At 39.7% G+C, this 14,553-nt stretch overlaps 2 protein-coding genes across 4 annotated transcripts in view; one reads left to right on the forward strand and one right to left on the reverse strand.

Moving 5' to 3' along the window:
• The window catches only part of LOC117733473 (protein kinase C and casein kinase substrate in neurons protein 1-like), a 32,857-nt gene extending 26,795 nt beyond the window's left edge, over positions 1–6,062 (forward strand). Inside the window, exons 10-11 of the mRNA XM_034537157.1 lie at positions 1,927–2,135; positions 3,330–6,062. Coding sequence (XP_034393048.1) covers positions 1,927–2,135; positions 3,330–3,439 — 319 coding nt within the window. The 3' untranslated portion in view covers positions 3,440–6,062. The remainder of the gene's footprint in view (positions 1–1,926; positions 2,136–3,329) is intronic.
• A 217-nt stretch (positions 6,063–6,279) lies between these two features.
• LOC117733558 (SAM pointed domain-containing Ets transcription factor-like) lies at positions 6,280–13,621 on the reverse strand. 3 transcript variants are annotated; one of them, XM_034537313.1, is made up of 7 exons: positions 13,596–13,621; positions 12,472–12,787; positions 9,476–9,911; positions 8,051–8,248; positions 7,891–7,935; positions 7,629–7,763; positions 6,280–7,092 (listed from the first exon to the last, which is right to left on the reverse strand). In XM_034537313.1, the coding sequence occupies exons 3-7, from the start codon at positions 9,897–9,899 to the stop codon at positions 6,914–6,916; spliced, it is 981 nt and encodes a 326-aa protein (XP_034393204.1). In that variant the 5' UTR covers positions 9,900–9,911; positions 12,472–12,787; positions 13,596–13,621; the 3' UTR covers positions 6,280–6,913. The 3 variants fall into 3 exon arrangements, with proteins under 3 accessions (XP_034393204.1, XP_034393205.1, XP_034393203.1); XM_034537314.1 differs by lacking the exon at positions 13,596–13,621 and having other exon boundaries at positions 7,629–7,760; positions 12,472–12,802; XM_034537312.1 differs by lacking the exon at positions 13,596–13,621 and having other exon boundaries at positions 12,472–12,802.
• Positions 13,622–14,553: the final 932 nt, after the last annotated feature.

The raw sequence follows: 14,553 nt of genomic DNA on the forward strand, positions 1-14,553 counted from the left end.
ACGACAGTGCCCATATTCATCATAAAGTAAACAACAGTGCCCACGTTCATCATAAAGTAAACGACAGTGCCCATGTTCATCATAAAGTAAACAACAGTGCCCATGTTCATCATAAAGTAAACAACAGCAGTTCCCACGTTCATCATAAAGTAAACGACCCACGTTCATCATAAAGTAAACAACAGTGCCCATGTTGATCATAAAGTAAACAACAGTGCCCACGTTTATCATAAAGTAAACGACAGTGCCCATATTATCATAAAGTAAACAACAGTGCCCACGTTCATCATAAAGTAAACGACAGTGCCCACGTTCATTATAAAGTAAACAACAGTGCCCACGTTCATCATAAAGTAAACAACAGTGCCCACGTTCATCATAAAATAAACGACAGTGCCCACGTTCGTCATAAAGTAAACAACAGTGCCCACGTTCATCATAAAGTAAACAACAGTGCCCACGTTCATCATAAAGTAAACAACAGTGCCCACGTTCATCATAAAATAAACGACAGTGCCCACGTTCGTCATAAAGTAAACAACATGCCCACGTTTATCATAAAGTAAACAACATGCCCACGTTCATCATAAAGTAAACAACAGTGCCCACTTTTATCATAAACTAAACAACAGTGCCCACGTTCATCATAAAGTAAACGACCCACGTTCATCATAAAGTAAACAACAGGGCCCATGTTGATCATAAAGTAAACAACAGTGCCCATGTTCATCATAAAGTAAACGACAGTGCCCATATTCATCATAAAGTAAACAACAGTGCCCACGTTCATCATAAAGTAAACGACAGTGCCCACGTTCATCATAAAGTAAACAACAGTGCCCACGTTCATCATAAAGTAAACGACAGTGCCCACGTTCATCATAAAGTAAACAACAGTGCCCACGTTCATTATAAAATAAACGACAGTGCCCACGTTCATCATAAAGTAAACAACAGTGCCCACGTTCATCATAAAGTAAACAACAGTGCCCACGTTCATCATAAAGTAAACGACAGTGCCCATGTTCATCATAAAGTAAACAACAGTGCCCACGTTCGTCATAAAGTAAACAACAGTGCCCACGTTCGTCATAAAGTAAACAACAGTGCCCATGTTCATCATAAAGTAAACGACAGTGCCCATGTTCATCATAAAGTAAACAACAGTGCCCACGTTCATCATAAAGTAAACGACAGTGCCCACGTTCATCATAAAGTAAACAACAGTGCCCACGTTCATCATCATAAAGTAAACAACAGTGCCCACGTTCATCATAAAGTAAACAAAAACAGTGCCCATGTTCATCATAAAGTAAACAAAAACAGTGCCCATGTTCATCATAAAGTAAACAACAGTGCCCACGTTCATCATAAAGTAAACAACAGTGCCCACGTTCATCATAAAGTAAACAACAGTGCCCACGTTCATCATCATAAAGTAAACAACAGTGCCCACGTTCATCATAAAGTAAACAAAAACAGTGCCCATGTTCATCATAAAGTAAACAAAAACAGTGCCCATGTTCATCATAAAGTAAACAACAGTGCCCACGTTCATCATAAAGTAAACAACAGTGCCCACGTTCATCATAAAGTAAACAACAGTGCCCACGTTCATCATAAAGTAAACAACAGTGCCCACGTTCATCATAAAGTAAACGACAGTGCCCACGTTCATCATAAAGTAAACAACAGTGCCCACGTTCATCATAAAGTAAACGACAGTGCCCACGTTCATCATAAAGTAAACAACAGTGCCCACGTTCATCATAAAGTAAACAACAGTAACCATTTTCGTCATAAAGAAGGAACACATCTCCCGGTGCCACGACGCGACTCTTACTGAGTTGTTAATGATGGTGTTTGACCTTTTTGGGGGATTTGTTGACATGCTTTTGAGTATTTACTCCCCCTTCTATCCTCCAGTGTGAGCAGCTATGAAAAGAACCAGGCTTACTCGACCGAGTGGTCCGACGATGAGCAGCCCGCCACGTTGTCCGGCAATGAAAACGGCGGCGGCAGCGGCGGCAACGGCAACTCTTTTGAAGAGGACTCCAGCTCTGGGAAAGGAGTCCGTGTCCGCGCTCTCTATGACTACGAAGGCCAGGAGCAGGACGAGCTCACCTTCAAATCAGGTATTTGTCAGATGACACAGGAGATATTATTCAACATCGTACAGATTATGTTTTTTCTCTTTTAATTTATGAACTTATTGACGTTTCTAAAGGGGCTGGGACGGCGTAGTTTAATCTATAAGATGACGAGCTGTGGCATCAACCAGGTGGTCCAAAATCACCAACTCTCTCCCTTCCTCTACAGAATAGATAGCAGTGGTTAGTCGATAATTGCCACATGGAAAACAAATTAGAGGGCACTTGCCACCAATTAACACAAGCTCTTTGGGAAATGGTGTTTTAAAAAAAAAAAAACTTTAGAGCGCAACACAAAGACATGACTAACGATTTAAAAACAAGCTTTACTGGGGAAAAGTACTGATGAAGCCACAGCTCTGCTTCTTCATCATCCTCTCTATTGGTACGGTGTTTTTAAGGTGTTTTTAAGTCTTCTCGTGGATATGTGACAATGTGGCTAATCCCTGCCAGCACATTCGGTTAGTTTCTTTGTTTAAAAGAAGAAAGTTGCCCTGCAAAACGACTATTTACATTATTGTTACTCACCAAAACTCCCTTTGTGTGTCTTTGAGGTCTAACAAACATGTTTAATTGTTTTCTTATCTCAGAAAACATTTTTTTTTTTTTTTAATGCATGGACCTGTTCATGTGAGCGAAAACAAAACAGGAAGACACAAATAAAAACATTGTCCCATAATGCCACGAAAGGTCAAAAGCTCCACGGGGCCCCTTAACCTCCTAACCCCTTAACCCCCTAACCCTAACCCCTTAACCTTTAACTTACCGTGCCTTTATTGTGGGATGAAACTTTGGTCACTCCACCTTATCAAACTCATTTAAGTTAAATGAATTAGATCAAAAAACGTATTGAAAAGAAAACTTTCTCTTTACATTTAGATAATGTACACAAATATATATATTTTAAGTGGGTTGATAATTTATACATATATATATATATAAAGTATTTGTCAAATATTTCTGGCAGTGGGGGCAGACTGTTTACGATACACTACAAAGACAGACATCATTACATCAATAAGTATTACAAAAGACCTTGAGTGCATTAATCCGAATAAATGCGCAGCTGTAATTTACAGATATCTTCATATATTTTTTTTTTTTTTTCAATTCACATTTCACTCTTTGACGAAAAGGACCGCGCGCTGATGACGGAGTGGTTGGTTGTCTCCTTCACAGGTGACGAACTGACCAAGACCGAGGACGAAGACGAGCAAGGCTGGTGTCGAGGTCGCCTGGACAGCGGCCGAGAGGGACTGTACCCGGCCAATTACGTCGAGCCCATGTAGTCACGTTCCTGGACAAGGACACGCCATTGGAGGCAGCTTGAACTGTCCCGTCCAATCGCATCGCACATAGCCAGAGACTTAAGAGCAACACATCCCTTGCCCAACAGATGCGCCAAGCCTAAATAAAAACTTAGTAACCTAAAAGACAATATATCAATATAATATATTTTATCCAGCATTTGGGGTGGGTGGACTTACACATTTAGAAAACAGGAGCAGTATATACACACTCGACTATAACATCAAGGCAGTGCAGGAACACATTGCTTCTCTGTGTAGCTGCATTTAACATATAATGCAGCTTATTTAAACTTGCAGTACACTGCAGTCTGTTCACTTGTGAATGATGGGAAGATAATATAATCAGTTACGCCCATTCGACAAAGACGAGCTTCTCTAACCTGCATTGTGTACATACGGTGTGATGCCATTTTTTTTTTGTGTGTAGCATTTTTTAATGCTGTGTGTGTGTGTGTGTGTGTGTGGTCAGTCGTCATTCTTACAGCTGGAATGCTGTGTCGTGTTAAAATGTACCACAAACGGTATCCTCGCTCTCTTTTTTTCTTTTTTTTCTTCTTTTCCTTTCTTTGTGATTTTGGTCCCCACCTCCTTTCCCCCAGTGTGTGCAGTGCTATGTGTTTTTAACTGTTTCTGAACTTTGCATAGCAGCATGTGCTATGCAAAAAAAAAAAAAAAAAGAAAAGAAGAAGAAGGAAAAAAAAGAAACTTGCATTCCCCTTGAATCCTGCAGCCTCCTTTAGGCGACAACTCGATGCAACGCTTCTACTACAAAATGCAGAGTTCATTGTTTAGCATCACATTCTTCTGGACGCGCTTCGGGTTTTCATGAAAAGGAAAGCTTGCCGATGAACCGTTTTTATGTTTTGTTTTGTTGTTTTTTTTGACATTTTTCTTTTCTTAGCATCACACACCCTGTTGACAATATCATCTCTCATGCAACCCGAGAAAAGGATTTACAGGTTCTGCAGAGGCTTTTTTATTTTTTTTCATTCTCGGTTCAGTAATTCTGCTCTCATTTTAATCCACTGACCTGCTAACGCCAGTGATATGTTCCCTCAGAGCGAAGTGAGATCAAGTCATCCTCTTTGAGGTGGGTTCTGAACAATGTGCCGGGCCACTTTTCTTCCAGAGCGAGGAGGGTGGGGAGGGGGAGGGAGTTGTCTGAAGATGGAAGCCTCTTCAACAGGACATGAATGTACTAGTGTTTGGGCTCGAAAGAGGGCGTGTTTGTCTAAACACTGTTCTCCATCGTCATTTAATTCCCCCCCCCCCTCCCCACCTAGCAAAAAAAAAGCACTAGTTTATGTGGCCCGTTATCCCCCCGTTGAGCCAAAGAATGACCCAATACCATCAACTATCCGTTTTCTCTCCATGCAATAACGTCACATATACACGTGTGTAAACGGCTTCAGTGAGGATCAACTTGTAGCTGCCTCTCAGTCCACCCAGACCTCATCTGTCCGCGATGACACGGGGGGGAATACATGTTTGTCACCAGTGCTGCATGCATGTAAGATGACTCGCACACAGTGCATCACATGGTTTTTTTTTTTTTTTTTTTTTTTTAAATCCTTAACTTAATACGTAGAAATTTAAATTTACAGCAGGAATTTATCAGATGTTAATTAGTCAGTAATCTTGCATCTAAATCTATGATTAGGATGGAACAGATGCTTTTAAAAAAAAAAAAACATTTTATAACTTTTTTTTTTTCACTGGACCAACAGCAGTCAGATGTGTTTAGCTCTGTGTCTGGAACAGGATTTGGCAGGTTTGGGTCTCACACATGAGGAGAAACACATCACCAGCTCACAAGTTGTGTCTTAGAGTAAAAAGCTGTCCAGCATAGCAAAAAGGACTACTATCATTAAACTGTCCCACTTTCTTGACGTGCACACACACACACACACACACAGAGATATATATATATACACACACACATATACACATGCATTAAACACACAAGTTCAAACATATTCCACATTACCAGGTTAATATTTGGGGGGGGGGGGGGGGGGGGGGAAACATCATCCAGTGTGTATGAGTTGTGTAAATGTAATAGAAAAAAAAGTTAAAAAAAAAAAAAAAAAAATGCAAGTGATTGACTATTAAGAACAAGATGTAGTGTTATACATGTAAATGTGATTCATTAAAAATAACAGCAATGGAAAACATATTAACTAATAGGTACCATATCGTATGGATTTCATTGCAATGGAATTGTCAGTGTATCATAAAAGCGTGACGTTATCCCACGCCGTCAGATTTGTATATGATGATGTAATTTAAAGATTATATTCTATTGTAACTGTACAACTGTGTTGAGTTGCAAAAATGAGACCTAACCATGTTGAGGCAGTAAAAAGGTGTACGTTGTAAATGCTTTTTTTAATGTTGATGATCTCTTCCTTATGCACACGGGGGACAGCAGCTCATGTTGTGGAACCCCTATATTAGCGGTCTAGAAGATGTATGTTAATAGTTAGTGATGTACTTTTATCTCCTAACTGGTGTAGTGCCTGTTCATCTTGATGTAACAAGAAGTTCATTTAAATATGCATAAAGATGATTATGATCACAGATAATAATGATGATAGTGATGAAAAACAAAAAAAACGACTCAAATTTGTTGTGATGGTGTCAATATTGCGATATTGGTTTGAAAAGGTTTGTCGAAGGAAAAATAATAATTAATGTCCGTGTGCTTTTTTTTTTTTTTTGTATGCACTTGGCATGTGATCTATACTATTTTAATTTTTTTCTACTTAAAAAAAAAAAGACAACATTTGGTAATATATTGCTTTATTCTGGATCCGATACATAAATTCCAAAGATATAAATGTAAAAAGTATTATCCATCAAGGCTACTTTTATAAGATATCCACTTACATTTGCATTGCTCTGCAATTTCCAAATACTCTGACAACTTAATATCAATAAGTGTCATTGTAAAAAAGTTGAATTTAAAGACATAGTGACATTTTGGGAAATGATGCTAGTTTGCTTTCTCGCCAAGAGTTGGATGAGAAGGTCAGCTGTTTCCAGACCAGTCTGGAAAACAGCTGCACAAGTATAAGACATATGAGAACGATATCGAGCCTCTCATCTAAATCTCCACAATAAAGCAAATAAGCACACATTTCTTTCAAATGTTTTCGATAATAATAAGAAAATATCCTTTTTGAGAAATCAAACCTCACACCCCCCAAAAAAAAAAAAAAATTCAAACACGAGTGATAAAGATGAAATAAAATGAAAATAATGATTGAGAATAATAAAGTAGAGTGATGATAGGCAGGAGTGCAAAGTTCAGCATAGGCAGTCTTTACAATTGAAATGAAACATTTAGTATAATAATAACAAGCTTCAGGATTCATGTCACTCCGATTGTATGTCCAGCATATCTTTGGTTCCCCCTCAGCACGTTGTCTTGAGATCAGCCGATCCTCTTCATCATACGGGGTTGACGAACTGGTAGACCAGTCGGCGCGATACATCGGGCTTTCGAATGATGCCTTTCTTGTAGTACTGGCGTATGGAGCGGCTCAGTTTGTCATAGTTCATGGCCGGCCGGTTCTTCCTGATGCCCCATAGCCTGGCTACGAGAGCCGAGTCTTCTATTTTGAAAATCCCTTTGAACAGAAGATATCAAATGTATAGATTTTTTTTTTTTTTAACGTCAACATTTTATGCTACATATAAAGCGACAGCCAGGAGACTGTTAGCGTAGCTTAGCTTAGCACAAAGCAACGCTGAAGTGTCAACAAGTGCAGTTCCTCAAATGACCACTTGAGTTACCCCAAATGTTGTACTATTCTTTTAAATAACTTCACTTTGAGTCCAATTATTTTGCATTTGTAATCAAAGTAAACCATTTATTTATATTATATATATTTATATATATATATATATACACAATAAATTATAAATTATTTATTTATTGTGTGTATATATAGATGTGTGTATATATATATATATATATATATATATATATACAACATAGGGTTATTAATCATTTATTTATTGTGTGTATATATATATATATATATATATATATATATGTATATATATATATATGTATATATATATATATATGTATATATATATATATATATAGACACAATAAATAAATGGCTTATAAGCCTATATAATGCATATATCACCTTACCTTTCTCTTTGTTAAGCCAGCGGATGCAGCGGCTGTAGTTGTGAGGCTTGAGGAGCAGCTCTCGGAGGAACTGCCACAGGTGTATGGGCTGGCTGGGGTAGGTGCGCATCACATCTGACCAGGGATCATCCGCTGCTGACATGTGACAGATGTTCAGAAAAACAGATGTTACTCCAAATTGTTTAATCTTAATATTTCCGCCAGTGAAACCATTGTTTTTTAGTTTGTGCTATTTAAACGTGTGTTAGAACCAAGAATTTACCAGATTTGCTGTCTTCCGGTGGGCAATACTCCTTCATCGCTTCAGCTAAAAGAAAAAGAAAAAGATAGAATGCGTAAAGCCACGTCTTAAATTGGCTTTTGGTCAACACTGCATTGGCTTCGCAATCAAGCAAATACATAACAGCAGTTCTTGTTCTTACCAGACCTCCAGATGTCCAGGTGAGCATACAGCATGTCTCCAAACTGCGAGGAGCGTTGCCTGAAGTCTGCTTCCGTCATGGAGCACAGATCTCTCCCGCTCACCTCCTGAAACATGGTGCTGACCTGCGGCAGCCGGTACAGGTGCTCGGTCCAGAGGAGCCACTTCTGGACGTGCACGTAGCTCCAGTCCAGCGGGTCTGCAGAGGCAAAACACGGAGAGGCGGGGCATGTATGTTTTACACAGCTGCCCACATGTTCAGACCTTAAATGAGGAGGTTACTTTCACTAATGAAATCATGGCAACATCAATTTGTTCACTGACACATGTGTGGTTTTGGTTTTATTCCGGTATCCAGAGAGTTTGTAAGACTCTTCCTCTCTGGCTTAATCTATTTATTTTTATTTATTTTTATTTATTTTTATTTATTTTTATTTATTTTTATTTATTTTTATTTATTTTTATTTATTTTTATTTATTTTTATTTATTTTTATTTATTTTTATTTATTTTTATTTATTTAACCAGGAAAAGCCTCATTGAGATTTTTAAAAATCTCCTTTACAAGAGTGTCCTGGCCAAGACAGCAGTAACACATTTAACAAAGTTTCAGACATACAACATAAAACAGTGACAGACAATAAAAAAAAAAAATGTTTCATACTTCTCTCGCACTGTGTAACATTCAAAGATAACCCAGGTAACTGTGAGCCAGGACTTGAAGGGCCGCCTCTGAGGAAGTCCGACTATACGTAAACATGAAGAGCAATAAAGTGCTCGTAGGGAGGATCGAGGGGTCAAACATACACATGACTTTCACCCAGGACACCGCTGTCCATGTCTCGACTGAAACCAAGTTAATATTGACTTATGTTTCCTTAGTTTTGTTACGTAACTTCCGTACTTAACCATGGGGACACCCTTAACTTTAATCCCTTAACTTTAAGCGAGGAGCAACACACACTTTAAAATATATATATATATATTAATCATATCTACGAACCATTGTATGAAGACATGTTGCTTTACTTAGTAATAGTAATATTATTTTAGCTTCACAAACTACTATTTATTTTATTTAAAATAAATATTTATTCACAAATTTGGGGCGTAAAGAGTTTGACATTTGTTTTTTTTTCGAATGCCGGTAACAAGGCTCCAGTGTTTCGTGAGAATTTCACCCATATTCAGTGAAGTTCACAAGAAGCGACGATGATCGTGTACCAACAGAAACGTTTGCACAAGGTGGGCCGGGCCTCCGATGCTCACCAGCTGTGTGTGACACAGTCTGGATGTTGACGTGAGAGCAGACAAAGAGGTTATGGTTTGTTTTATTAGATCGCAACTTCTGCCAACACTTCCTTCAGCAGGTTTGTCTATAATAATAATAACAATACTAATAATAATAGTTGCATCCCGTCCTATACCTGGGGCGATGTTTAGCAGTTTGCACGCCGTGTCGACATCCTTCAGCACTTCCCCTACCACCATGGTCTGGACCTGCTCCAGACAGCGCTCCTCCACCTGACCCTCCATCTCCGAGGGGGGCTCCTGGGGCAGGCTGGGCTTGGCCGGGCTGGGCTCTAGTGTCCTGGAGGGAGGAGCGACAGGAGCCGGGGCCTCTGTCATCCTCAGCATCCAGGGGTTCTCCTCCATAGCTAGTCTGTCGTAGCAAGGGAGGTAGACCCCCGGCCAGCTGAGCTCCGGCAGCCCCAACAGGCCGCGGGGCGGTTTGACGTCCTCCGCCTCGTCCGGCCAGGACATCCTGGTGTCGGTGAGGGGTTGGCTGATGTAGAGAGGCGAGTGCACCACGCAGCCAGTGTGTTCACAGCCTGGACTCCCCATGCTCATGTTTGTTTAACACTGTTAAGAAGAAAGCACCGTTGTCACAAAATGTCATCGGACGATTTACACCCGGCTGACATTGTTCAACAGTGACACTGACACATTGATGCTTCCATCCCCAAAATTTTAAATATCTAAACAGCAGCAATCCCTAAGTCAACATGACATTCCTTGTTACTCGAAAAATGTCTAATTTCACACCCTCTCGTGAAATATACAGTGTGTTTGGAAACATCCAGTTCAGTCCTTATCTTCCATTGTTTTCAACATGCATGCAACAATCTCAGAAAGCAATCTGCTCCACCTTTTAAATGCAGATAGACATGATGAAAGGCCGGTGTGAAACTACGAGTGAAAATTAATGTGTTTTACAGTAATTGCAAGAAATGCGACAGATTACATTTTGCTACTATCACCATGTAACAACACCCAGCGCCTTTTCACGTCGACAAGATGGATTGTAAACTAATGGCGAAGTAAAAGCTCGATAGAACTGTACATAAAGGGTGGGACGCATTTAATATGTGGATAAAGGATAAGTAGCGGCGGCGTATTCATCGCTGTATGCGTAAGAGAACAGCTCACCGGGCTCTGGGAGTGGTGCTGCACGCCAGTGTTTGATGTGACAAAACGATACACCTGTTTCCATTGCGATGTGTCTATTTAATAGAAAATGCTTCTTTTTTTCTCCCAGCTTTGCCTACTTTTCAGCCACAATGTATGGGACATTTAAAAAAAATAAAAAATAATAATAAAGAATGCACGACAAAAGTGAATGAAATCAAAAAAAAAAATTGTCCGCAGACTGTGTTCACACTGACTGATCACATTAGGCTGAATATTATTCACAGGCTACCTGCTGGTAAACATTGACTGTGCTGAAGTACTGCTCCTCCAAAACAATGGCACGTGGCGACATCAGGCTTTTCTCAAAGAAAACAAAGCTATGAATACCAAAAAGAGGAGGCAAAGTAATGACAGTTATGACATATTTATTTATTTATGCTATGTATTGCCCAACAGCACAACAGGATCATTAAACACGTCTGAGTCTAGAGAAGGTCTCGATGTCTGGACACATGTCTCTATTCTATTAGTTCCTCGCCTGCAGCCATTACCAGTTGAGATGTTTAACAAAAACTTGCTCTGCTAGATTATCCATTTTCTCTGAGAAAGAGCGTGTGTGTGTGTGTGTGTGTGTTTGTGTGTCTGTGTGTGTGTTCAAATGAAAGCAGCGCACTCATGAAAACAGGCTGTGTTTTAGACCTCGTTGGACAGCAGCCAAACTGATATGAGAAGCATTTTATCGATATGAAAAGCTGTGCTCATTCATCGCTTCATGCTTTTCCCTGTTCTTTGGACAAAAGGTGATTAACAACACACCTTCAGCTTTTAAAATGTGTGCGCGTGTGTGTGTGTGCGCGTGTGTATGCGTGTGCGTGTGTTACATTACAGGTTGAAGGGTGGCAGTAAAAGTAGAGAGTGAACGAGAACAAGTAATGTAAGTTATGTTTATAGACACAATTTCGCTAAATATTGATTCGTCAAATCAGCTCGTCGGGAATTTTTATGTGATTGTTTCCATTTATCCAATTATGAATAGGTGCGATATCAGAAAAATAACTGGGATATTAACCACAGTTGGTTATTGTCTGAATCCCAATTTGAAATTCATTACTTGAAATAATATCATCATTATAAAGACAGCAAACTCCTCAATTATTATGAGTGCGATGGGATCGTAACGATATTGGCAATAATAGCAGCACTGGTGGCAGAATAGTCATAATAACTGTAATGGAGATAGTGGGAACATAAATGTTTTAATACATTACAGATGGGGGGTAGTAATATTAATAGTAGAAGTAATCCTGTAGAAGTGGTGGAAAGTAACAAAAAAAAAGTTACATTCTCAGGCATTGTTTTTTTATTTTCATTTGACGTAAATTAGTATTTAAAGTCGCTATCGTTGCAATAATGACTAGTTTCTATAGTTACAGCTTACTCGCATGTTACTGCGAGTCAAAAAAAAAGAAGAAAATAATAAATAATTCTAACAAACATCTCCCGAAATGTGATTAAACAAATCATCAATGTATGAGTATCAATAAGTAAAAAAACAAATACAATATAATGTATCTATTTCAACGGTAGTGAAACTTTAAAAGCACAGGTGTCACAAAAATAACATTAACGAATTTCATTATTCACACCTGTGCCTTGAATATTGTGTCAAAAATGTGTGCTGTGAAAAAAGGCAGAATATGATGTGTATTTTTATTCAATGTGTACGCGTCCCACAGTGTTTATAGCCAACGCTGTGCTTCGGTGGGCCTTCTACAATACACAAAAACTCAGCAACGATATTCATTAAAAAAAAAATCGTTTTTTAAAACAGCACGAGACACAAAACTATTCCTAAACAATCATGCAATAAAGCGACCATAAAAGTGCTGGATTTATTCACGACGACATGACCGTTTCTTCCACATGTTGACGTTCACTCGTTTCCTAAACAGGTACTATCGCGTCATAATAGCGGTATTTAGAGTTTTTACCTGCGAAGCTGCCGTCTTACCTCGTCAGTGTTGGGTTCGGTACAGTTTCCAAATGCTGAGGCCTCTTGTCGGCTCTGCCTGGGCTTTCTTTTTGTGGTTCCCGTCCTTCTCAGTTGAGATGTGGACTAACGTCAAGACTGGATCTCTTTAGCCCGCAGGTGAGGATGTGCACACCTGTCCACTCGCAGCTGTCCACACTCCTTGTTTGGCTTGTGGGTCCGAGCAGCATGAGTTTGACTGATTTATGGACACCTTGCCTTCGTGACATATCAATTTCTGAAAGAAATGGGTGTGTTTGGAAGTGAGGGAGGTTGCTCCCAAGTGCCGACTTAATGACTTGGGGCAGTATTCCAGTATTCATTAAACAAACATGGGGAGTTTTAACAGCCGGAGGGGGGGGGGGGGAGGGGACGACGACACAGAAACACACACACACACACACACACACACGATTGAGCGTGAGTTTTTTTTTAATTTAAAGATGACATCCATACTTTGCAAACATAACGCTGTTGAAGCATCTTATCTAAATGGGATCCACGGATGTGGTCGTGTCAAAGGTCACCGTGAGAGGTGGATAGTTTGTGACTATTTTTGGGGGGGTGAATGAAATGTAGACCAGAGGAGCTTTGAAGCTCACACTTCATGAAGTGTTTGATCCGCTGTTAAGAGCATCAGCAACACTGTTTGCATACAGTAGCTTTCCATTGAAGTCAAATCAACACTGGGACGATGGGACGGAGATGAAGAGGAGGAAAGTGACATGTGAAGGCTAAGTTATGTCATAATGTGTCAGGATCAACTGAAACACAGATATCTCGCTAAAGAAAGAGAGGATATAATATTTGGCTGCCGCGTGTGATTTTTTATGGGCTCGTATGACACCCGAAAAGGCCGGCGATGCAAGGACACATGGGATCTACACAGCGTGACGCACCAAGGAAGTAACTAATGCTTCATAGTTTTTTGAAAAGTCTAAAAACTATTATCGTAGGGAAAGTTGAAGAACTGGTCCACAGAGCCGAGCACAATTGACGGGAAGGAGAAAGCGAGTGTGTAAATGTTTGCTTAAGTTAAACAGTTTGTGCGGTCGTGTTGAAATATTTTTTAAAGTGCTGCATGTGTATCCACCCACATAAATCACCTTTGGCATGGCGGCTCCAACAACCTGCTCGACACCTGTGCTGATGGAAGTAAAACAAAAAACATAAAAAGTTATTCCATCTTGCCTGAAAAAGAAACAAGAAGTAGCTCAACTTACTGCAGCTTTGTGAGTCAGTTGGATCTTAACAGAGACAACATTCAAGCGCCTACTTTGCCACCTCAAATATATCTCTTGTGCCTCGCAGTGACTCAAGTGAGCGCTGCTGCTCCTTCAGGCCCTTTTGGCTTGGTTGCTCCACCCCAGAGAGAGAGACCCTAATGGGGGGGGGGGGGGCGCGCCGCAGACTGCTTTTGACCGGTAACCCTCCAGGCTAAAGGTGTAATCCGACACATCGACGACAGGCCACCATCGGTCTCTGTCAGGCTTTCCCGTTTGAGCCGCAGTTGCACTTTTCCTCAAATGACAAACCCTAAAATAATCACTCTGTATTTTTTTGAGAAACCCCAAAAGCTCTCATCTTGACTTTTATGTTTAACGGGGTCTGAGTGTGTATACATCTGCAGTGCTTTACTATTTGGGGAGCGAGAGCAAGACCAGTATGTCATAATGTGTTTGATTATTCAGTAGTTTCTTGTTTGATTACATTTTTTTAATGTCAATTTGAATGTTTCTTTATCCTTTACTGCCACGCCCTTATTAAATGCATGGAATGCATCGTGAAGACAATTATAAGCACTTGGTAAAACTACTTACTGCATGTCAGTGACCATAAAATCACTTTAAAATGCAGATAGCAATTGTTTCAATCTAACCATAATTGACAATGTGGAACGAGGACAATATGAAAGCTGAGACAAATGCCAATACTTTTTTAGTTTTCAGTGATAATTTAATCATACAAACATTCATCAAACACACAGGAAGAAGAAGGAAAAAAAAAAAAGAAGCTTTCATCTGGTTGCACTTCCTCATCCTTATTAATGTGCTGTTGCATGCC

This window comes from Cyclopterus lumpus, chromosome 7 (genome assembly GCF_009769545.1).
Source record: "Cyclopterus lumpus isolate fCycLum1 chromosome 7, fCycLum1.pri, whole genome shotgun sequence".
Classification (NCBI taxonomy): Eukaryota; Metazoa; Chordata; class Actinopteri; order Perciformes; family Cyclopteridae; genus Cyclopterus; species Cyclopterus lumpus.